The 25,534-nt window shown below is 44.3% G+C and overlaps 2 protein-coding genes across 2 annotated transcripts in view; both read left to right on the top strand.

The window, feature by feature from the left end:
* Nucleotides 1-3,333: 3,333 nt before the first annotated feature.
* On the top strand, nucleotides 3,334-16,893 carry LOC103181210 (DOMON domain-containing protein FRRS1L). Its single transcript, XM_007897519.2, has 5 exons — nucleotides 3,334-3,592; nucleotides 5,992-6,076; nucleotides 8,527-8,665; nucleotides 11,923-12,169; nucleotides 14,756-16,893. Exons 1-5 carry the CDS (start codon nucleotides 3,334-3,336, stop codon nucleotides 14,926-14,928), a joined length of 903 nt encoding a protein of 300 aa, XP_007895710.2. The 3' UTR covers nucleotides 14,929-16,893.
* Nucleotides 16,894-22,932: 6,039 nt separating this feature from the next.
* tmem245 (transmembrane protein 245) overlaps nucleotides 22,933-25,534 on the top strand; it is a 52,835-nt gene continuing 50,233 nt past the window's right edge. Inside the window, exon 1 of the mRNA XM_007897518.2 lies at nucleotides 22,933-23,499. Coding sequence (XP_007895709.1) covers nucleotides 22,933-23,499 — 567 coding nt within the window. The remainder of the gene's footprint in view (nucleotides 23,500-25,534) is intronic.

Raw genomic sequence — 25,534 nt, 5'->3', positions numbered from 1 at the left:
GGGTTTCAGCAGCGTGAGGGGTGAGGTAGTGCCGTAGTCTGGCGATGTTTCGGAGGTGATGGAAGGCGGTGCCAGTTGTGGCGCGGATATGAGGGAGAAAGGACAGCTCAGGGTCGAACAGAACGCCGAGGTTCCTGACTGGCTTTGAGAGGTGGAGAGTGCAGCCTTGGATGCTGATGGTGTCGGCGCCTGAGGTGCGGAGGCGCTGACGTGAGCCAATCAGGAGGGCCTCGGTTTTTCGCACGTTGAGCTGAAGAAAGTTGTCTCTCGTCCAGGACTCGATGTCGGACAGGCAGCTGTCAGGACATCGGTGGTCGTGGAGTTGAGGGTAGAGGAGGAAAGGTAGAGTTGGGTGTCATCCGCATACATGTGGAAGTTAACCCCATGTCTGCGGATGATGTCACCGAGGGGGAGCATATAGAGGGTGAAGAGGAGGGGACCGAGGACAGAGCCCTGAGGGACACCGCACGAGACAGTGCGGGGGCCGGAGGAAAAGCCGTTCGTGGAAATAAAATGAAGACGGTGGGAGAGGTACGACCTAAACCACTCAAGGACAGGGCCTTGAAGGTTGAGGTGGGAGGACAAGCGGTGGAGTAGGATAGCGTGGTCGACTGTATTGAATGCTGCCGATAGGACGAGGAGGCAGAGGGAGCCCCGGTCGCAGATGATCAAGATGTCATTGGTGACCTTGACCAGGGCAGTTTCTGTGCTATGGGCAGCACGGAAACCTGACTGAAGGGGTTCGAATAATGCATGGGTGGAGAGGAAAGAGCGCAGTTGGGAGGCGACAACTCTTTCAAGGACCTTGGACAGGAAGGGGAGGTTGGAGATGGGCCGGTAGCTTGATACCTGCGACGCATCAAGGGAGTGTTTTTTCAAAGTGGGAGTGATGGTGGCAGTTTTTAAGGGAATGGGAATAGAGCCAGAGGAGAGGGACAGGTTGATGATGTCTGTGATAAGTAGGGGAAGGAGGTGGAGCTGGGAGATGTGGAGTGGGGATGGGGTCAAGGGAGCAGGTGGTGGGTTTCAGGGACAGGATGAGTTTGGTGATAGAGGGTGGGGAAACGGGTTTGAAGGTGTGTAGGGGAGGATGGGTAGGGAGTGTGGGAGGGAAGGGGTGGGGGGTGGGTGGAAGTTGGAGGGGGAGTGACCGCGCAGCGGATTCCATTATTATAACCGGATTATTATTATATTATATATTATTATATTATTAAGGACTATTATTATTACAACCGAGTTGTTAGTCGATTGGTGGATCGCTTTTCCCTTCAAGAACTTTTTTTAAATAATAATAATTTGATTACTTAATCCACGACTGTTTTGGGACAATTGGATACCACATTCCCCCACAAAATATACAGCCACTCTGTGAAGCACTTTGAGAGGCACTATATCAAATGCAATTATTATTATTATTAGGGCCTGATAACTACTTACCAGTAGGTGATGGATCACCAGGGAGAAAGGAGTATAATAGAACTCACAAAAACTGAGACCAATGGGAAGATGGCGCAATCAAATTGCGATTCGGATTCTGATGAAATTAAACTTCAAAAACAAGTTGAAGTCATGTTCATTCAGGGTGAATGTCTCAAAAAGAGTTTCATAGAGATGAAATGGAGCACCAATCAATGAGAAAAGGAAGGAAAATTTCAGGGGAGTTTCTAAACACTGCCTATAGAGTAAACTTATATCTTGTTTTGGTCGAGGATTTAGGTGCAATTTACCTAATTAGAACATGTGCTCGTGAGAGGTTTAAATCAATGAGTTAATTGTAGCCTCAAACCCAGTCTTTCCGGGTTGATAGTGTACACCAACGTTCATTTAGCTGTTTGAAAGGACGCGACAAGATCACTCATTTTCATAACAATTTGCATTTATGTTCACCCTTACGGTAAGATATCATCTCGGAGTGATTTACACTAATGGGGTCGGATGCTAAGTAGGGGCAATGGGGGAAGGGAGAGGTGACTGTAGGAGTGGTCGATGACAGTTTAGCTCCCGCTTACCCCCCTTCCACCCCCCCCCCCGTGAGTAACCCATTGGTTGTTTGTTATTATTAAATATATATATAGATAGTAAATTAAAATGCATTTTGATCCAATTCAAAACATTACAGTGAGGCCACATTGCTCCCCGAAATAGTGAGGGGAGTGAGAATGTGGCTGAGTGAGAATGAGGAGAGCAGTTTGCTATGACAGTACAGCGCCCTGGGGGCTGGGTCATGCACACTGTCTGCTTGCCATGTTTGGAGCAGTTACAGTGTCTGTGAGGGGGTGGGGGTGTCTGTGAGGGGGGGTGGGGGGGTGTCTGTGAGGGGGTGGGGGTGTGTGTGGAGGGGTGGGGGTGGGGTGTGTGTGAGGGGGTGGGGTGTGTGAGGGGTGGGGGTGTGTGTGGGAGGGGGTGAGGGGGTGGTGTGTGTGTGGGTGTGTGTGTGAGGGGTTGGTGTGTGGGGGTCACAATGACTGAGCTGTGGCTGCTGTGTGTTGGGGAGATGAAGATGGAGCCACAGAGACTAAACCAGGGAGGAGCGACTTGAGAGCAGCCACACACACACACACAGACACACACACAGAGACACACACACACACACACAGAGACACACACACACACACACAGACACACACACACACACACAGAGAGACACAGACACACACACACACACACACAGACACAGACACACACACAGACACACACACACACACACAGAACACACACACACAGACACACACACAGACACACACACACACACACACACACAGACACACACACAGACACACACACACACACAGAGAGACACAGAGACACACACACACACAGACACACACACACAGAGACACACAGAGACACACACACACACACACACAACACACACACACACACACACACACAGAGACACAGACACAGACACAGACACACACACACACACAGACACACACACACACAGACACACACACAGAGACACACACACACAGACACACACACAGACACACACACACACACAGAGAGACACAGAGACACACACACACACACACACACAGAGACACAGAGACACACACACACACACAGACACAGAGAGAGAGACACACACAGACAGAGGAGGGTGTTGGCGGCGGCTGAGGACCTATTGCTTCTCTCCTCCTCTCTCCTCCCCCCTCTCTCTCTCTTTCTCTCTCTCCCCCTCTCCTTCTCGCTCTCCTTCTCTCTCCCCCTCTCTCTCTCCCCCTCTCCCCTTCTCTCTCTCCTCTCTCCCCCCTCTCTCTCTCCCCCTCTCCCCTTCTCTCTCCCCCCCCTGTCTCTCTCTCCCCCCCCCTGCCCCCCTGCCCCCCCGGGATGGCCCCGCTGCCCCTGGCCCCGCTCCTCCTGTTGGCCGCCGCCGCGGGGTGTGTTGTGGCCGAGGAGCCGCTGCCCGGGAGCCCGGGGGCCGAGGAGGAGGCGGCGGAGCCCGGACTGAGGCTGGAGGAGAGCCGCAGCCCCGAGTCCCAGTCCCAGCCTCAGCCTCAGCCTCAGCCCCAACACCAACACCAACACCAGGACACGTACAGCAGCTTCACCGGAGAGTACTTCGAGACGCGATACTGGGGGGACGAAGGTCTGTGCAAACCCTTCATACTGGGGGGGGGGGGGGGGGGCATGTGGGGGGGGGAGGGGGGCAGTGTAGAGTGGGTGTTGTATGTAGTGTAGTGGGTGTAGGATGTATGTAGTGTGTGTGTGGGGGTGTAGGATGAATGTAGTCTGTGTGTGTGTAGGATGTATGTAGTGTGTTTGTAGGATGTATGTAGTGTGTGGGATGTATGTAGTGTGCGTGTGGGATGTATATAGTGTGTGTGTGTAGGATGTATGTAGTGTGTGTGTGTAGCATGTATGTAGTGTGTGTGTGTAGGATGTATGTAGTGTGTGTGTGTGTGTGTGTGTGTGTTAATGGATGAGCAGGCCACCCACCCCCTGTCTGATTGAGTTGCCTGTGTTCAGCCCCAGTGCAGGTGGGGCCCCTGTGTTGATGGGCAGCTCTGGTGTTTCCTGCTGCTGTTGGAGGGTTTCAGTACGGTGGGGAGTGGGATTTCCAGGCTGGTTTCTCACTGTTGGGCCTGGGATATTTTTTTTGCGCCTGTAAATTGAAAGGGTTGGATATTTTGGTGGCTGTGAGCTGGATCCCAGGCAAGAATTGGTTCTGTGTGAAGGTTCGAGCTGGTGCCACTGAATTGTCATTCCGCATTCAAGTCTGTTCATAGGTGGGGTTTAGAGGATGCAATAAATAATAATCCATACATTTACTGGATGTAAAATTGGTAATTATATATCTAAAGGTGCGGTAATATTTATCCCCCCCCCCCCCCCCCCATCTAGTTGCCCTCCTCCTGGCCTGAATGTGCTGTTGATGTAATGGTGCTATCCAGGGCTATTGACCAGCCTCTGGTAAGTGTCCAAGTGTCCATTCTTCTTGTGAGTCAGTGGTGAGGTTTGGCAGGTTCTTGTGGGACATCAGGTCTTAATCCAAACCCCGTCCAACTTCCGCACACGCGTGACGTTTTCCAGCAGTGGTGAATGAGCTGCAGTCAGAAGAGGAAACACTGGTTGATTCATAATAACAATCCTTGCATTTGATATAGCGCCTTATCACATCATTGAGACGTCTCAAAGCGTTTCATAGAATATACTGTAAAGTGAATTGACTGTATGTTTTGTGGGCAAAACGCGGCAGCCAATTGCACACAGCAGCGTCCCACAAACAGTGAATTGAATGCCAAATAATTATTATTTCTTTGAAGGGATTGTCACCCACAGAAAGCAATTTGTCAATTGACTAACAACCAGATTCTTACTTACTGCTAGATAAACAGAGGTGTATGGAGGAAAACCTAAGGTTTTATCTTTTGGCTATCACATGTAGTATCTTTGATAATAGTTACTGTGGGATATGAGCCTGCAGGTGCTGTCCCTTTGAGGTTCGGTTGTGTAGAGACGCCACAATCCGAACCTCCCCATAATTTATTCGTGTGAATCAGAGATACTGCCAGGAAGGCTATGCCTTTGCCGCTCCGTTGGCTGGGAACAGGATGACAGCAGGCCCTGGTCTGAGGAGAAGCAGAGAAGCTGGAACACGGATCTACCTTGAGCCCTTGGTGACCAGGCTCAGGCTGGGCTTGCCTGGGCCGGAGAGGCTATCCAGTCACCTGACTTGCTCAGGTGGTACCATTTTGATGTGTAAACCTTGGCATCTTATTTGACCCTCAACTGTCCTTTCTCCCCCACATTCGTGCCATGACCCTCTCTGCCTCCCCCACATCCGCAGCATCACCCAGCTCCGCCACTGCCTTACTTCTGAGGCCGCCGAAACCCTCATCCACACGTTCATCACATCTAGGCTTGACTGTGCCAACTCCCTGCTTAATGGCCTTCCCAACTCTTCCCTCCACAAGCTGCAGATCATCCAGAACTCTGCAACTTGTGTACTCTCTTGCACCAGGCTCCATCTCCATGAGCCTATCATCCCCACCCTCATCTGGTTCCACTGGCTCCCCATCCCCCAGAGGGATAGAGTTCAGAATCCTCATCCTTGCCTTCAAGGCCCTCCATGGCCTTGCCACCTCCTACTAACCTGCTAACCCCATATCAACCTGTCCACTCCCTCCGCTCAGCAGGCTCTAGCCTGCTCCATATTCTCCGCCTTGCCCACCCCATCATCGGTGGTTGGGCCTTCATATTCATCCAACATTTCCTTCCCTTGCTCCCTCCCTCGCCTCCTTCAGGGCATGTCTCAAGACTGTCAACTTCGACTGCGCCTTCGGGCATCTCTCTGCCCTCCCTGGTCCCAACTCCTGCTCAGGTATAAATCCCTGATGTCCAGCGCCTGGACGTCTTCCCGACATGAAAGAAGCGATACAAGTGTAATTTGTTATTGCTGTTTTCCTACTTTTTTGTTTTCTCATAGAATATCTATACTTTGTTCATGATGGGTTTGATCTCTGTGTTATGACTTGTATCTTGCAGGTTATGCTTTCCCATCTCCTCCTCCTGTGGACCCTTTTGCAAAAGTTCGAGTCGACGATTGTGGAAAAACTAAAGGTTGCTTTAGGTGGGTGCTGGCTGGACATGTGAATGCATGTCACACAGCAATCTAGATATAATCATGTTTACATCATTAAATGCATGGGTGCTGGCTGTGTGTCTTGTAGGATAATTACCAATAGATCTATCACAACACAAATGATTCCTTTAGACCCTTTCTGATATTTCACAACTCAGTCCTACTCCCCATATACTTTAAGCTTTCTCCTTGTGAAAACATATTTGTGTTGCCTCTCAAAACCATTTAAACTGTGTGCATTAATGAACTTCCTCGCTAATTTATTGCCTTTAATTTTAAAAAAACCTTGACTTTCCTTCTTTTACCTAACTACCTCAATTTTAATTTGTTTCTCCAGACATTGGAATATTTGCCATATATAATTGTATGTTCACATTAATCTTTTCAACTCCTTCATAGTCCTTTGCTCATCTCACAGCCTATTTCCTTAATGTTTCCTCATAACCTTTCCTGAGCTGCACACTGCATCACAGTTCCACTTAACAAATCCTTCATCTTTTAGTTCCTCACTTTGGACCTAAATATTAAATGTAACACTAAATTGATCCCAATTTTACCTGAGGATTGTTGCCCAGGATCCTGGGAGTTGGCCAGAATCTCCCTTCATCTTTTCGAGTATTACCATGGGATCTTCAACATCTATCTAAACCTTTGTTTAAAGACTCATCTGAACTTGGGTGTAAGTGTTGGAGGATTTGGCCTTCAAGGGCAGATAACAGTTAATGAGCAATTTTGTTAAATTGTTGGGGTTTGGTGTGCATCAGGTTATGGATGTTGCTTGAATAAATTAATTACAAAACCTGGAGCAGTGGGACAAGAGTTTCTCCTGGACACAACTCAAGCCAGTGGCAATTCCCTTTGACCTGCATGTAGTTTGATATGCTGATTTAGAAGTCCATACTGTAAAGGGTTACGTATGTACATTATCGTGCATCAGAACTGGATAACACTGGGTGCAATTCTCAGCTGCAGCCTGGATGCTACTCTGATTTATTTGAGCCTTTTTGGAAACTTAAAGCTGTATCTTATTTCATGCTGTTGATTGTACTTCTGATCTTACTGCTGAAAAGGTCACATCAGGAGAGAGAGAGAATGATTTCTAGACATAGCCTCGCTAAGCTTGCAGTAGCATACTTCCTCTTACTCCAAGAGGTAGGATTCCTCTGGCAAAGATCAGGAGGTTAGCAAAGGATTTCAACCTATTTTAGAAAACCGTGCCTGGAGAAATATAGTCCCTAATTTGAGGAAAGCCATCTCGTTTTAACCACATCCCATGGCAGATTTTCCTCCTTTCAGAGCCAAAGTCTATATGTGTATGGATGGGGAAATGGGAAGAGGGTAGTGAAACAAATAACGATAGATTACATTCCATTATGTGCTGCTTTTTTGGTCACCTATATGTCTGATGCATGCAGAAACCATCACCATGTTTAAGAGTATCCAAGCCAGACAGACAGTTCCACCTCCACATGGCAATTTCCATGCCTGGAATGGAATGCCTCCTCTCCCTGGAGGGATGCATTATTCTAACTTAATTCCAGAGAATTTTAGGCCCAGGTTGGAAAGAGCTAAAGCTTGGGGATTTCACAGTAGGGGTTAGGGTACTGCTGGAGTCTAACCAACTAAAAATACATAGCTTGCCATTGAAAGCACTGCCCAGCAAGCTGCCCACTTATTGTCCAGCTAGGACCACCCTGCTGTTTGCACATACATCTTTACAATATACAGTAATGTACTGTGGCATTTAAAATGTGGCTGAACTTTAGATGAAAATAAACCAGCTCTGAGTCAGAGTCCTAAAAGGTGAGAATTTATTGCAGGCGTCATATTGAGATAGTTTACACTGGAGAGAGAAAGTGTATACCAGCCCCAAGCCTCCAGTGTGAATTAGGATATACATTTTAGAGGCATTATCAGTTTCACAGTCCATGAATAGATGTTACCCTTGTTTGACTGACCAATAGTGCAGGTGAAATTACTGTATATAATTTTTATATATGTATACATATACATGACGTATAGCACAGAGCCACAGATTTTCAGGGATGTGAGTGATGAAAGATGAAACGTGAGAGAATGCATTTCATTAATTCTATCAATGTGCATTTAAAGAGCATTTAAGTCACATTGATAAGAAATTAAAAGAAAATGTCTGCAGATTGTGGAAATGTGATACATTTGTGACACAGATATAATCGGCCAATGGCTATCTTAATAATAGTATAATAAGCCTTGCATTTGATATAGTGCCTTATCACATCATTGAGATGTCTCAAAGTGCTTCATAGAATATACTGTAAAGTGAATTGACTTTATATTTTGTGGGCGAAATGTGGCAGCCAATTATGACGAAGGAAGTAAGAAATACATAAAATCAGTTAAGTTTGGACTCACTCTAATGGTATTTGAATTTGTCCCTCCCTTCTCCTTGACTGTAGATATGGGAAACCTGGCTGTGATGCGGACACGTGTGATTACTTCCTCAGTTACCGTAGGATTGGTGCTGATGTGGAATTTGAGTTGAGTGCTGATACTGATGGCTGGGTAGCTGTCGGATTCTCCTCTGACAAAATGATGGTAAGGCTCCCCAAAGGGTAGTTTTAATAGAGATACACATAGTGAAAACAATAATAAGATCACAAACATCGAAGCATGAAGAAGGCTCTTCTGACCCTCTTGATTCCAACCCCCTGCAAACCTTTAACTGCAAACCCTTGGGACGTTCTCTGACGTGAAAGGCATTATATAATTGTCATTTTGTTGTTGTTATCTGAACTTATCCATTCAGAATACGCAGCCTATTGTCCATTCATCATGGCATCAAGTTGTCTTTTAAATGAGTTCAAGTTAAATGACTCAACCACCCTTCCTGAAAAGCTTTTCCAGTTGTCAAGTACTTTCTGGATGAAGAAAAAATGGAATTGTAAACATGTCATCATGTTGACAGCACTTGGTTTCCTACATTCAATATCACATATTAGAGTGAATGTAGGAAAGCAAGTACTGTAAACATGATGAATTTATAGATATTTGTTTTGTTTGTCCTAATAAATTTTCATATACATTTCAATTAATATTGAAAGAATAGATGAATTGGGGTGCAGTACAGTCTGGTCACCATTGCCTGCTAATTATTGGCTTTTCGTGAAAGATACAAAGTGACTGACAGTAATTTTAACCCCACTAAACTAAAAGCACACCCTTGTTTGAATTCTGCTGCTGGCAGTAAAAGAATCCTGACATTTTTGTGCAATAAAAGACTTAAGGGATGATTAAAAATCCGGCTTGCATTTTTGTTGCAAGTGTCATTCCACCCTTAGCAGCACTCTACATACATTTATCCAATTCCACCAAATATGAATCCCTAAGCATTCTGTCAAGAGAATAATAAATGCCTGGAAAATGTTTCAACAACAACAAAGTTACATTTGTATAGCACCTTTCACGTCGGAAGCATGTCCCAAGGCGCTGGACAGACAGAGTTACGGACCCGAGCTGAGGGTCAGGGTGTGGAGGGGGGAAGGCAGGGGGGAAGCAGGGAGTTTGAAAGCACGGTCAAAGAGGTGGGTCTTGAAGGTGGCGAGGGAGGGGGTGAGACAGAGGGACTGCGGAATGGAGTTCCAGGGGGTGGGTGCAGAGTGGCGGAAGGCCCGCCCGCCGATAGTGGGGCGAGCAAGACGGGGGCCAGAGCCCTCTGAGTGGAGGGAGCGAACAGGATGGTGGGGGTTAGGAGGTCGGAGAGATAGAGGGGATATATCAAGGAAATAACAGCAAAGAGATTCGTTTCACATCATAAACCACATAAATAAAGCTTTCTAGTAACAAAGTTATGTTTCTCTTCCCCCCCTCAGCCCCTGTATACCTGTACGTTTAATCACTCCCAGGATTTCCCCATTTCATTAGACGTGTGTAGTGCAATTTGTTCCACATTTCCTTTGATGCAGATCTTGAACTGGTCACTGGGAGGCACACAAGATTTGCTATTTTTCCTCCCTCCTTCCAGGAAACATTTTTGGGGTCTCCCAAAGAACCTGCCTGAGATTGGCAATTTTTCACAGGCAAGAATATATACATCTACCAATTACATTATTGGGCAGGCAGGGATATTGTAAATGACAAAGTTCATATGATCACAAGGTTTACATGTAGATACCCTTCAGCTTATGCATTCAGAATGCCAGCCTAACTGTGATTCCATAAGAACATCAGCCTGTATCTTGAACAAATCCAGTGTCCTGGTTTCTTAATATCTATCCCATCTGTGGATACCCTCTTTGTGAAGAAATACCAGATGTCTGTCCCAAACTTGCCCTCCAGAACCCTGAACCTGCTGTGTTGGCAAGTCTGAAAGTATTTACTTATTAGATTTACTTTCTTATCCTATTTGGCACCCGATTGTTACCAACAAACAAAAGTGTAGAGATGAGAGGGGCTATGTCAGTGTTTACCTGAATTTACAATTGTTCATTCACCTATTCTTTCTAAAGATCTGAAATGTTTGTAATGGAAGTTACAGTATTCAACCAAAAAGTGTATTTAATTTGAGATTCTCTGTTTTCAGTGTATTTGTATGAACCATATGAACATTTTGTTGCTGGTACGGTATTCTAAGATTAGAGATCACAATGCTTTTTAAAAATATTTATATATACTCAGTGAATGTGTGTTCATAACTATAATTTTATCTGTAATCTTAGATAATTAACAACCAAATCCAGACTGAAAAGCATTTTCAACATTGTATTGTTATTCATTGTTTGTATGTTTGATTCCCCAGTGATGCAATATAGTGGGAGAACTGTAAGGGGAGCTCTTATAATAGACATATTGCTCAGCTCAGTTTTAAAGTTGCCATGCAAAATTATAGGAAGCCTTCAAAATACATGGATACCCTCAATCTAAACACTGACTTTAACACTCCTTCTCACGCAAGGATAGTGAACCTTGGCCTTTGTTGTGATTAATTTTATGTCACATTCTAGATACTTACTGTCTTGAGAACTACCAGGTATTATTAAAAAAATGCAATTTATTTTAACATAAACCTTGTAAATCTCACACAGTCTGAAACACTTTATTGCTCCTTCAAATAATGACATAGATTGTACATCATGGAGACAGGCCTTTCAGCCCAACTAATTTATGCCAGTGTTTATTCTCCACATAAGCCTCCACCCCTCCTTCTATTCCCTTCTCTCTAATATAGGCATCAAGTTTCCTCTTTAAAAAAATGATCCTCTTGCAATAAGAATAATCCTTGCATTTGATACAGCGACTTATCAAATATATCATAATTTATCACTTATATACCTTATCACGAGATATTTCAGAACATTTTATAGCATTTGCTATAAAGTGTAGTGACTCTGTACAGTATTTGAATGGAAATGAGGTCGCCAATATACACACAGCAGTGTCTCACAAAACAGTCATGAAATGAATGATCAATTTTATCTGGAAGATCATATCGATCCATACCTTCAGCTGGATCCATCTATACCTTCAAGAGTGAGGTTGATAGATTTTTGGTAGGTCAAGGTATTAAGGGATATGGGGAGAAAGCGGGAAATTGGAATTGAAAGGATTAGTTGAGGTACAGATCAGCCATGATCTAAATAAATGGTGGAACAGGCTCGAAGGGCTGAACGGCCTACTGTTCCTATCTTCCTAAATCACAGGCCTGGATACTATGCTTCAATGTTACAGGCACTATATCAAATGCAAGGCTTATTAATTTTTATAGCACATTCACAACTTTGTTGACAGATAAAGACGATGACTCAGTTAGATCCATAAGCTCTTAACTAAGGCATGTTGTGTTTGAATGTTTGTAGGGAGGAGATGATGTAATGGCCTGTGTACATGATGACAATGGCAGAGTTCGAATACAACACTTCTACAATGTTGGACAGTGGGCCAAAGAGATCAAAAGAAACCCAGCCAGGGATGAAGAAGGTATCTTTGAGAACAACCGAGTGACTTGTCGATTTAAGCGGCCAGTGTATGTCCCCAGAGATGAGACCATTATTGATCTTCATTTGAGCTGGTATTATCTATTTGCATGGGGTCCTGCCATACAAGGTGAGTCAGTATTTTTCTGGTTATAGCTATAGTTAGAGAAATTTCTAAAATGATTCTAATTTTATTTGAAAATGTAAGAAAATGTGTCAAAGGTGCAAAGGACAAACATACAGGGTTTTCAAATTTCTAATAAGAATCTCAGTTTCTAATAAAAAAACCACAGCTTTCTAAATTTATAATGTTTTTATAAACATTATAAAAACCTTGGAGCTGAACAGAATCGAGTGAGCCCTCTGTGGCGGCCTTGGTAGTCCGGTTCCTGATCCAAGCGAGTCCGCAGTATTCCAAGGCACTGCTGATGACAGCACAGCCAGCCTGGCTCATCGGCAGGACCTGGAAGGGCAGACCAGTCACTGGGGGCAGGGAGTCATCCCATTCAGCATCTGTTAACACTGCACAACAAAGCTCTAACAGGTAAGGTTGTCCAAGCTGGACAAGCAGTGGGAAAGCTTGCTAGACAGCAATATCAATGGCAAGCTATGCGGTTTTTAGCTGGCTAGCCTTCAGCAGTACCCCAACACACACTCTGGGGTCCCCAAGCCTTGGCACTTGCCAACCTGCGACAAATCCTTTCCGGAATTAGGTAAGCAGGACGAGCCCCTCCAAGGAGAGAGTGCGCATTCCAGTCCAACAATCTATCTCTGGAATTTCCATGTGTAGGTGGGATGCATAGAAATCTCAGCTTGGTTTGGTTCGGATACTCTTAAGCATAGTGATGTGTTAAACACCCAGCTGACCAAAAAGAAATTCAGTCACTTTCAGAGGACTGTTTTGAGAAGAAAAAATTTGCATGTTTTGTTAAATTGAAAAATTTAGGAAAACAAACAAGTATAGTAATTTGTTTGTTCAGCCGGGTGTCTGACACATTTGGAAACCCATCGCCATGCTTAAGAGTATCCATGCGAGTTCCACGCATCTCACCTACATATGGAAATCCCTGTGTATTGGGATGGAATGTGCATGCTCCCCCTGTTTATTAGTTTTTCTGAGTGAGTTTCATTGGCATCGCTTTTCATTCTCCAATGCGCACTCTGGAGTCCCCCTCGTCTTGGCTCTCGCCAAACTGCACCTAATCCTCTCTGGAATTAGATAACCATATAAACAGGTGCATTCAATTCCAGACACAGGGAAGTTTCCAAGTGAGGTAATACAAACAGAGTGTTAACCTGGCTCAGTTGCTAGCACTTTTGCTTCGGAGCCAAAAGGTTGTGGGTTCAAGCAACACATTGGGATTTTGAATTTCCTAGTCTACTCTGATATTTCATTGCAGTGCTGGGGTTACGCTACATTGTCAGAGGTGTCATCCTTCAGATAAACCGAGGTCCCGTCTGCGCTTGTTTAGGTGGATATTAAAGAACCCATAGCATTATTTGAAAATTACAAATAATTTTGCCTTGTATCCTGGCCAACAATCCCCAACTAAACTAAGCCTTTGAATCAGAAGGTTGTTAGTTCAAGCCCCATATCTGGACTCTAAACCCATATAGTCTGCTTGACACTCCAATGTAGTGCTGGCAGAGTTCTACATTGTCAGAAGTGCCATCCTTCAGATGAGATGTTAAACTTAGGTCCCGTCTGTCTGTCCAAATGGGCTTCAAAGATCCCTTTGTACTATTCAAAAAGAGAAGGGAGTTTATCCTGGCGTCCTGGCCAACAATCCCTCAGGTAAAATTACTCATTCACTTCATGACTGTTTGTGGGACATTGTCGTGTGCAAATTAGCTGCATTGTCCACCCACAAAATACACAGTCACATCACTTTATATTCTGTGAAGCGCTTTGAAACATCTCAGCAACATGATAAGGTGCTATATCAAATGCAAGTATTTTTTATTATTATTTTGTTGCATCCTTAGAAGCTGTTGCTCGTTTTGTCACTGACGGCCTGTTTTATTTAGAAATAACTGAGAACTGCCATGACATACGCCCAATTTCCAATCTTTAATTCCATCAGCCAGGTACAGTTTCAAAGCCAAACAACTTTTTAATGCCCAAGTTATTCAACATCATCACAGACGCTGTGAAGGTTAGTTTAGTCAAATTGTGCCAAACACGCTAGGAAGTGAAGTCATTTATTTTATAATTTGTTTCCTTAAATAAAAAGAAGGGAACATGAGCATGTATATGTTCAGAGAAGGGAGCTTCTCCTGCTTTCCTGGCTAGCATTCCATCAGACAGAATTAATCATTCACTTTATGGCTGCTTGATTTGGACATTTCAATGTTGCGATAAGGCATTAAATCGAATGTAAGGATTATTATTATCTTTTGTGAGAAGATGCTTGCTATCTGAACTCCAATCATATGTTTGATATATCAAGAAGTGAGCCATTCATTTGAATTTGGGAATAAATTTGGATTAGGAGGGAAATATAAACCAGGATAATCGTGAGAAAGAAGCCATTTTGTTTGACATAGCACTCACTGGACAGGGGTGGTTGCTAAAATAAGAACATGCTCAAAGAATGGGATAATGATCTGGAAATAAATAATGAAAATGTTTATAATGTAGGATAGTGTCAAGTCAGCATTTAATCTTTTTACTGCATTTTTCCCCATTCTTTGTGTGCTGTTGCTGACCTGAAAGGCTCAATCACTCGACATGACATCGACTCTCCACCAGTATCCGGCGATGTTGTCAGTATCTACAAGTATGAGGATGTGTTCATGCCTTCAGCAACTTATCAGACCTTCTCGTCTCCCTTCTGCCTGCTGTTAATCGTTGCTCTGACGTTTTACATACTGATGGGGACTCCATAACCGTAACCTCGCAGATGCAGAGAACACGTTGGCATGAAGGACATTGACAGGGAAGAATTTTAAGTTGAAGAGAAACCACCACAAATGTACTGGGTGGAGTAGAACTGAAGATGGAGCGTCACTGAAAATGCAAAGTGTAATGATTTTACTCAAGTAACAAATGGCCAACTGATAATGACCTGTTAATTTTCAGCTACAGATATCAGAAAGGGGTGCCTGGTGGGACAATCGTACATTGACAGAACTGTCGGAGTGCTTGTGTTATTTAAGTTAAGCTCTACGTTCTGTTTCTATTCATCATTGATTCATTTTGTGCTGTGTCAAAGCCGCATGCATCATAAGGACTAATAATTTACTCCAGTGCATCAAACACATGTAAGGAAATTTTTCTGATTTAATTAATGATGAAATAATGTACACACAATTTGGATGTTAAACAATTGTTTCCTTAATTATAGTTCCACAGTCAATGATTATACAAAGATTAAAGACCCACTACTGCAAGACGCGATAATGGGAGCGACCAGGTTGTCAAGAAATGAGTTTTGATCAGTTGCCATATTTCCTGGGTGAGCAGCAAGCAGGTCTACATCTGGTTGTGCTTGACTGAACTCTCTATTTTTATACCTGGTTGGTTATTGTGCAAAGCCCAGACTAATCAGGTAGCACATACACCCTTTGTGGTTAAAGATCTTAGGCCCAATACTGTAGGGCATATTTACCAGCAGTGTTCAGGCTGACAGGTGTCCGTGTGTTGGCTACCAACTAAAATATTTTCTTCCAAGTGTTCTCTCCACTTCTCCTTAACAGAAGGCACATTCCTGGTGATCAAAGCCAGCCCACCAAGTGTTTTTCTGCATCAATTTCTGAGATTAACATTTTATGTGGACGTTTTCCTTACACACAGGAGACCAAGTTACATAATATTTCAGATTGGTTGCTCTAGTTGTATTTTGTTTTTTTGTATTTATCAGATTTGAAGGAAAGTACAACAACAACAAGTAAGTGTACTATGCTTTAAAAACAGAGCCTTGACAAATCATAAGTAATTTATTGTAAGTTGTTATTAGAACTTCTGACTTTTGAATCAATGAAGGAAGTATTTAAAGGGAGAAATAAACCTCTTTTTTTTTAAAAATGTATACCCAGGGACATTTTTGTATATTACTGTTTCTTTGTAGAATCTGTTTGGATGGCACAAAAGTTCAGATAATTTCAAAGAATTTACTTTGTGTAGGGTAAAAAAAGCTAACAGCTTACTTGATAAATAGAATCACAGAGCCAGCTGAGCAATGCTAGCATAAGACACTTATTCTGTGTGTGTTTGTATGTGTGTTTGTGGTCATGCATGAAACCTGGAAAGAGCAGTGATGAGAACTGTTGTGATAGTATTGATATTCAGAGGTCTTTGAATTAATACTATTTCTTGGAAGTTATATTTTGTATTCTTTATGTGCCAAACATTTCTTGGAAATTATATTTTGTATTCTTTATGTGCCAAACATTTTTTCAACAGCTTCTAAAGATGTCTCTCTCTCTCTCTCTCTTACCCTACCTGTAAAGTCTGCTTCAGAACCGCTTCTGCTCATTCTATTCTCACCCCCAAGTGTCCTCTATCACTGCTTCCTCTCTGCCTCAATGTCAGAGCAACAGAAAGTGCCAGATGGTGGACTCCGCTGGCATCCTCAACAGCAGTGAAAGAAATAGACCACTTTCAGGACACCAGGATAGCCCCACTTTTACAGCGCTGGCTGGTACTGTAAGAAGGGGGTCAAAAGGGAACCAATTTAGTGGTGCAATGGAAGAAGATGTAACTACACAAGGGTGAAATGGAGTTGCAGTATGTAGCTTGGGTGGAAGGTCATTTGTTAATCCTTACATCAGGAATTCATATGGACTGACTGGGTTTCAGTAATGTACAATAACAACAATAACAAAATTACATTTATAGAGCGCCTTTCATATCGGGAGGATGTCCTAAAGCGCTGAACAGTTAGGTGTCAGGGCCCGAGCATGGGGGAGGGGTGGGGTAGGGGTGAGGGAAGGCAGAGAGATGGGAGGGAGACCAAAGGCACAGTCGAAGAGAAGGGTCTTGAGAACTATGGGATGGAGTTCCAGAGTGTGGGGGCAGAGAGGCTGAAAGCCCGGCCACCAATCGTAGGGCGAATCGGGCGGGAGACACGGAGCATGAACGGAGGGAGCGAGCAAGTTGGTAGGGAGTCAGAATGGGATAAGGCAGGGTTATGTTATTAGTTGAAGTTAGATTAGAAGATCAGCCATGATTGAATGGCGGGGCAGGCTCGAAGGGCCGAATGGCCTACTCCTGCTCCTACATGTTATGTTATATCAGCAGGTCAGAGAGGCCATGGATGTAGGGTGGAAAGTAGGATTTTCATGAAGAGGAAGCAGAATGCATCTCACAAATATAGATCCTGTGGGGAAGGGGGAGAGGATCTTTGGGTACACATTGTATTCATATGCATGAGGACAATGGGAAGAGGGAGGGAAAGGAAAGCGACCCTGGAAGAGGGAGGGAAGGATGAGAAAATGAATAGAAGAAGCAAAGGGAAGTATTAAAGTTAGGAGGTCTTTTTATTTGGCTACAATATTGTTGCTAAGGGATATTATCTATAGTAATTTGTAAAACTGCTTTATATAATGTTGAATGTAGAAAGGTAAAAATCAGACTCACTCTCCCTATTGATGAGGTTCAGGTACCATCATTTCTCTGCTGCCTTGTTATTGTATTATTCTTCACTGGACTTCTTCCTTCATCAGTGCTCTGGCTGAGACATCCATCAGTTCAGGTGTTTGTCTGTTCCACAGTGTAACATCTTAATGTGAAATAGTTCTTTATTAAAGGAACATTCCAGGAGAAGCTTTGATAATGGCATAAGCCTTGCTTTTTTTCTTGAAAACAGATTTGTTTTTGTATTCCACATTTTTTTAAAAAAAGTTTATTTTATGTGTAATTAGCTTCTCAGACTTATTCATGTGATAAGCCCATACCTGGCCAGCTGTTCCCAGCTTTCCCTATCACCCAACCTATAATTCCAATCTATAATTATGCATTTTCTCCTTAATATAAGGCTAGTGCCTTTCAGTTATTTTATAATTGAATGTTCTATCAATTACTGACATTAATAATTTACTATCTGAACACATTAACTCATCATAAATGCTATAATTTTCTGTATAAAATATTGTGTTCAGTGTTTTGAACAGTAAATGTGTCTTAGTTCTTTCAGAGCTTTCAGAAGTATAGAATGGGATGCAGAGTATCTCAGACTTAAATCGGGTGGTGGACTCAAATATGTGTAAAGGTGCTTGGAACAGGCAGGGAAAGAAGAAAGCGATGGAGAATGGATAAAAATACTTCACAGAAAACATTGCAAAGCACTTTGAGATGTTTGACGTGATAAGGCGCTACATAAAATGCAAGGATTATTTCTCATTATATTTCCCATTTGTTACATATAAACTCATTTTGTCTATTTTCTTTTCTCAAAGCAGTATCTGTGGCATCAAATTCCACCTCGTCTCAATTATACAACAAGGGTTGTGGGACTTACCTTAAATATGTTTGCACATAATGGTGGAAATTTCTTAAATTGTCTTGTGGAAACTTTATTTTTAAAACTGCAATTTTAAGATAAAATGATCTTGCACACTAAGAGTAGGTGACATTTTAAGCCACAGATCCATAGGAAAATAAATGGCTCCTTGTGTCTGTCCTAAAATTTCCTTTCGTAACCTGAACCTCTTGTCATAGCTGATAGTATTGTCATTTACTGTTATGTACTATCAGCAATACTATGATGCAGTACTATGACCCTACAACAACTTGAATTTATAAAATGGCATTCATGTAAATAAACATCTCAAAAAGCTTAACATTGATCAATATGGATCAGTTTGATTAGCAGTCAAAAATCAATCATAAAATGTTTTGCTTATTAACACTCTGATCTGGTATTACAATCCTGCCTGATACTGCTACACCTCCATAAAGATAGGCTTTTGTGACAGAGTTGATCTACATTATTTCTTTCAATAAATGTAGCAGCAAAACTAATCGTTTACTGGGGTATGCAATTTTGATTTAGTGTATTTTAAAACAAAGAATGTATAGTTCTAGAAATTAATGTATAAATGAGACAGCCAAAACAAGTTAGTTATTTTTGTATGTAAATTATGCCTTTAATGCTTGTTGCCGTAAGTGTATACCAAATGCTGCATTGCTTTGTACAGTAAATGTAGTTCATCGTATGGTTGTGCATAGTTGGAGATATTTAATTCAGAATAGTATCCATTGCACAAAAAGGGCATGAAGCTAATTAATGCAATAAATATTGGGTTACGTGTTTGCTGGTGTATTGAAAATCCATGAAATGCAACTTGTACTTTAAGACTGCTATTTCAGTTGCATAAAAGGTAATTAACTGGGGTGGGCTCAACTTTCAGAACCCAGTTCTTGTTTTGAATTTTGAATTTTGAATTTGAAAATTTTTATTACAGTTCTGATTATTATTATATTGTGCTGACATAGTCTTGTGAAAGCTCATTGTATCTTTTTGCGATGAGCATTTTGCCTCTTTCAGTTTTGGATGAGTGATGATGATTTGTTCCATCGCCCCGCATTTAAGCTTCAGAGGCATGAAATTTCACATGTTCTTAGGTTTAAGATCATTCATTGTGTTAATATTTCAGATCAAGTGTAATTCTGGAAAACAGTCTTAAATTCAGTCTTCATTAAAAACAAGAAGAAATTGCTGGGCCCCTAAAGCTGCACCAATAAAGAAAACACAAAATTGAGTATTTTATCACCTGAATGTCTCCAAAACAAATTATGATACCAAATACCAAGTGCTCATCCCTAATATCTTTTTATGTGAAATCCTTCGTAAAAACAATATTCAACAATAACTGCAAACAACAAAAACGGACGCTCAATTTATTTAACTGTTAGAACCATTTATTAAATCAATATTTGGTGATGTCATTAACTATTCTCAATAAAGCAAAACCATATAATTACTAATTGTTCTTGAGTTGACTATTCAGTCTTTGTTGTATTATGATTTTTAGATAACTAACATGGTGTATTTCTGTGATTAGAATTGATCAATTTGAATAAAGTAGAAAAAAGTTAAATCTGATTAGTTTTTGTACTGATTTATACAGAATCTCTGGTCCATTCAGATACAATTGATGAACTTTTAAGATTACCTGTATAACATCCTTGCTTTAAAGCATTGCACTGAATGCTTGTGTATGATAAAATTTGAATAGGAATTCTAGTTAAAAATATTATACATATTCTTCAGTTGAATGTCAACAAGACCGAGGCCCTCCTGATTAGTTCCCATTAGTGCCCTCCACATCTCAGGCGCTGACAGCATCACCATCCATGGTTGCACACTCCACCTCACAAAGCCAGTCCTGGAACTTGGCAGCTTGTTTGACCCTCAACTATCCTTTCTACCCCACATCCATGCCATGATCCTCTCTGCCTTCCTCCACCTTCGCAACATCACCTGGCTCTGCGACTGTCTCACACCTCAGGCCACCGAAAACCTCATACACGCATTTATAACATCCAGGCTTAACTATGCAAACTCCATGCTTGTCGGTCTCCCCACCTCCTCCCCCCATAGGCTGCAGTTCATCCAGAATTCTGCCGCCTGTGTCCTCTCCCGTATCAGGCTCCGCGACTCTATCATCTCCATCCTCATCCCACTCCACTGGCTTCCCAACATATGGAGGATACAGGTCAAGATCCTAGTCCTCACCTTCAATGCCCTTGCTCCTCCCTATCTCTGCAACCTCCTAACCCCCTACCATCCTGCCCACTCCCACCACTCAGCGGCCTGCTTCACGTCCCCCGCCTCGCCCACCCCACCATTGGCATCCTCACCTTTAAGGCCATCCATGGCCTTGCCCCCTCCTACCTCTCTGAACTACTGACTCCTACCAACCTGCCCGCTCCCTCCGTTCAGCGGGCTCCGGCCTGCTCCGTGTCTCCCGCCCGACCCGCCCTACCATCGGTGGCCGGGCTTTCAGCCTCTCTGCCCCCACACGCTGGAACTCCATCCCACGGTCCCTTCGCCTCACTTCCTCCCTTGCCTCCTTCAAGGCCGGTCTCAAGACCCTTCTCTTCGACCATGCCTTTGGTCTCCCTCCCCCCTCTCTGCCTTCCCTCACCCCTTACCCCCCCCCCCCCCCCATGCTCGGGCCCTGACACCTGACTGTTCAGCGCTTTGGGACGTCCTCCCGACATGAAAGGCGCTCTATAAATGTAATTTTGTTGTTGTTGTGCGGGCCTTCAGCCACTCTGCCCCCACCCTCTGGAACTCCATCCCGCAGTGCCTCTCCTCCTCCCTTGCCTCCTTCAAGACCCATCTCAAGAACCTTCTCTTTGATTGCCTTCCCCGATCCAGACCCCCAGCTCAGGTCCAAAACACTGACTGCACAGCACCTTGGCGCATCCTAGCAACGTGAAAGGTGCTAAACAAATGTAATTTTGTTGTTGTTGTGTACATTTGAAAATCTTGGAGACGTGGAGTTCATAATCCAGTTTGACATTCCAGTGCAGTGCTGGAAGAGCACTGGCTTGTTGGAGGTGCTGTCCTTCAGATGAGACATTAAACTGAGGTTCTGTCTGTCCGTTCAGGTGGATGCTTCAACCCCCCTCCCCTCCACCCAACCTCTTCCGAATTCAACCTCCAGTTCAGATATAAATGACTGTCGAGTACCTTGGGTGTCCTCCTGACGTGAAAGGTTATTGTTATTTATCTATTATTGTTATTTATGACTGGAACAGATTGTCAGGAAGGTCAGTACATTGAACTCATTTTAAAAGATCCTGTAATGGGAGGAAGATAGGGTGGGTGTTGTAGAGGGATGAAATCAGATGGGCCAAAGGGTTTCTTCATCCACACCAATTTTGTGATCATCTGTGACAGTCCAATGCAGTGCTGGGGCGATGCTGCATTGTTGGAGGTGTTGTCTTTCTGACGAGATGCACAACCGACTCCCCATCTGCTCCTTCAGGTGGATCTTAAAGAACCCACGGCACTATTTGAAAAGAGTTTCTTGCTCCTGGGCGTCCTGGCCAACAATACCTCGCATAAAATTGGTCATGCACTCCATGGCTGTTTGCGGGGCTTTGCTGTGTGCAATAACCGTCTGCCGCATTCACCCACAAGACATGATCACTGCACGTTACAGTAGAATGGCCACGCGTCCCTGATTTATGGGGATAGTCCCCGAATGAGGCATTGTGTCCCTGGACAGGTTCGAGTTCAGCAACAAACTGAGCAAGAACAATAAAATCTCAAAACAGAAACAAGTTTCTCCAGCATCAGGACTCGTGCTGAGTTAGTTGGTTTTTTTTCTCTACGCGTTCCCCCGATTTGGTTTGCAAAATTCTATTTCACAGTATACGCTGTGAAATACTTTGGGACATCCTCCCAACTTGAAAGGCAAGACACACCGAATTGAAGCGCTGTTTTGGGCTCATCTCTTTAGCCACGAAATGAGGTGAGGGAAGGGGGTTAAGGGCGAGATAGGGGGGACTCTGGGATGGAGTCACCGAGAGAGAGAGAGAGAGAGTGGGGGGTGGGGCGGGGAGCGAAGAAAAAAGCTCCAGAAATGAAAATACATTTGGTCGCCCAAAGTCAACCCAACCGTCGCCGAAAAGTAACCCCAATATTACGCGCCGCCTCTTTATGGGAGGCAGAGTGGCCCCATACGAGTCAGTGTTTTTGAAACCGTAAGAGAAAAGGGGACGGTTTTTTTTCCCCCTTTCCCCCCCCCCAGGTTTGAAATTAAAACGTTTTTTAAAAGTGAAGCACCCACCCGCCCAAAGCCGTTATTTCCCGCACAGAGTGACGCAAACCCGCCCGATTGGGGGGGGGGCGGGGCGTGAAACCGCCCAAACCTGGGGAGGGGGGGAGGACTACAACTCCCGGCAGCCCTCGCGAGCCCCGTTACCAGGCAAACATGGCCGAGGAGATGGCGGCCGAGGGCAAACCGCCGCCCCTGGCCCCGCTGCTCAGGTCCTCCAGCGTCAGCCTCTTCAGCGACCGTGTCCAGCAAGGGGTGCAGCAGCTGCTGCCGCTCCGCTTCGACAAGAACATCAAGCAGGCCTTCTACAACACGGGGGCGCTCATCTTCGTGGCCATCTCGTGCGGGGCGGCCGTGCTGGTCTACTTCATCCTGGAGGCGTTCCTGCGGCCGCTGCTGTGGGCCGTGCTGTGCGGCACCTTCCTGCACCCCTTCAAGACCACCCTGACCGAGCTGGTGCGGCGCTGGCTGGCCGGCCTGCAGGACTCCCGCACGCCCATCCTCCTGGCCGCCCTCATGCTGCCCGTCTGGTTCGCCAACCAGGCGGTGGAGGCGCTGGGCTGCCGGGTGCTGGAGCAGCGCAAGCTCCTGCTGCTGCTGGCGGCCGGCGCCCCCCTCCTCTACCTGCTCTACTGCTTCAGCAGCTGGGTGGGCCTGCAGCTGGTGCTCACTCACACCGGGCACATCATCTCCCGGGCCTTGGAGTACTTCAACACCCTGTGGGTAAGATCATCATCACCACCACCACCATCAGCACCACCACCATCATCCTTGCATTTGATATAGCGCCTTATCGCTGTCTCACAGCTTCACGGGATATACTGTAAAGTGGGCTGACCGTATCGCGTGGGCGCTCCCGCCGTTGCCATTACCCGAGCGCTCTTACGTTTTGCCTGGCGCGCCCTGTTGGCGTCACTCTCTCTGGTTTTCGAGCTTTGGCCGGCGCCGTTAAGCGCCACTGATGACCGACAAGCCGGCAAGCCCGGCTGGTTGGCAGGAGCTTTGCGGAAGCAAGGGTTCTTGCGACTCTGCTTCTGTTGACCCTGCAAGCCAAAGCCCTAACAGGGAGGGTGGTCATAGCTGGACACGCAGTGGAAAGCTTGCTGGACAGCTTCACTATGTGTTTTTTAAACCCCAACACACACTGTCAGGTCCCCAAGACATAGCTTCTGGTAACCTGTACCTAATACTTAAATCAAACTAGGTAAGCAGGGCGTATGGGGCTGGGGGTGGATGGGCAGTGGGGGAGAGAGAGAGCACACTCCCATCTTCCCCAACTGGGAAATTTCTGTGTGTAGTTGGCATGGATATGTGCAGCTCTGTCTGATTTAGATACATTTAAGCATGGTGATGGGGTTTCTGTGTGGGTCAGACACCAGAACGATCAAAAAATGAATGTCTGCGATGAGCTGGACAGTCTTGTCAATCATCAACATATCAACAATGTCTTAGATTAATGTGGATCTGACTTGATACCTTTTATAGTTCCAAGGTGAAACGCCTGGCCACGGAATGGCAGAACAGAGCCAGCCCTCTGTGGCGGTCTCGGTAGCTCGGTTCCTGAGCCAGGCTGGTCTGCTGTATTCCAGGGCAACTGCTGGCTTGTTGGCAGGACCTGGAAGGGCAGACCAGTCACTGGAGGCAAGGAGTCATCCCACTCAACTCCTGTTAAAGCTGCAAACCTAATGGGTAGGGTGGTCCTAGCTGGACAAGCAGCGGGAAAGCTTGCAGCAATATCAATGGCAAGCTATGCGGTTTTAGTTGGTTAGATTCCGTTCGTACCCCAAAGCACACTCTGGGTCCCCAAACCTTGGCTTTTGCCAATCTGCGCCTAAAAAGCATGATGATGGGTTTCCGCATGTGTCAGACATCTGGCTGACCAAAAAACAAAACAAATCTTAGCCACCCTACCACAAGCCAAATATTCAGTGCACTCAATGTTTGACCATTAGCTTTTGGTGATCACAGAGAATTTGTGCAAACTTTCACAGAGTTGGCAGAGGCCACATAGAGTTTTCCATGCTGCTAGACTTCTGAAATATTGTTAGAGATCCAGTTGTGTGATAAACTGTTGCAATTTGGCACCAGTTAGTGGAGTTCTGTGTGTACACTAAATTGAGTAAACTGAACCAGTATGCACAGAACCCTGGCAAGAGTGATTCGGAAAAGGAAGTATAATTCTGGATTCAGCTCCAAATTGTTCTTCTGGTGGAGTGGATGCAGGTTGCTTCAAGCAATCTAAAGGGGCTTTAATTGCTGACCCCAGACATTTATCAATGATTTCTGCATATATCCACAATATATCTTCTCTTTCAATTTGGACTATTTTGCTTGCTATTTGTTCTTTCCGGTCAATCATTGCTGAGCCTTAAGCTACTGAGCACTATCCTCCGAAAATGTCTTTATCTTGCTTTCTCTCATTCCTTCAAAACGGTCTTAACAACATAATAACTCTTTGACTATACCTTTAGGCAAAATCTTAAATCTTCATTTTCCCATTCTCTTAGATCTATAATATTGTTTCCTAGTGTTCATTTCATGCAAAAGAAGTATTAAACGTGCAACTTATATCCTAGTAAAAGGTTTGCTATGAATTAAATTTTTCTTCATTTTAAAGCTTCAATCATGGAACTTCATCAGAAGCATCCTAACAGTCCAAATTCAATTAAAGTTCAAATTGTATAGCTTCATCTGCCTCAGTTAGTGTATTGCATAATTGCTTTCTTTATAATAATTGTTTGAGTTATGTTAATATTTA

The sequence above is a fragment of the Callorhinchus milii genome, unplaced genomic scaffold (assembly GCF_018977255.1).
Source record: "Callorhinchus milii isolate IMCB2004 unplaced genomic scaffold, IMCB_Cmil_1.0 Scaffold2, whole genome shotgun sequence".
Lineage (NCBI taxonomy): Eukaryota > Metazoa > Chordata > Chondrichthyes > Chimaeriformes > Callorhinchidae > Callorhinchus > Callorhinchus milii.
Note: the sequence above shows the minus strand (reverse complement) of the source record. Positions and strands in the feature narration are given on the sequence as shown.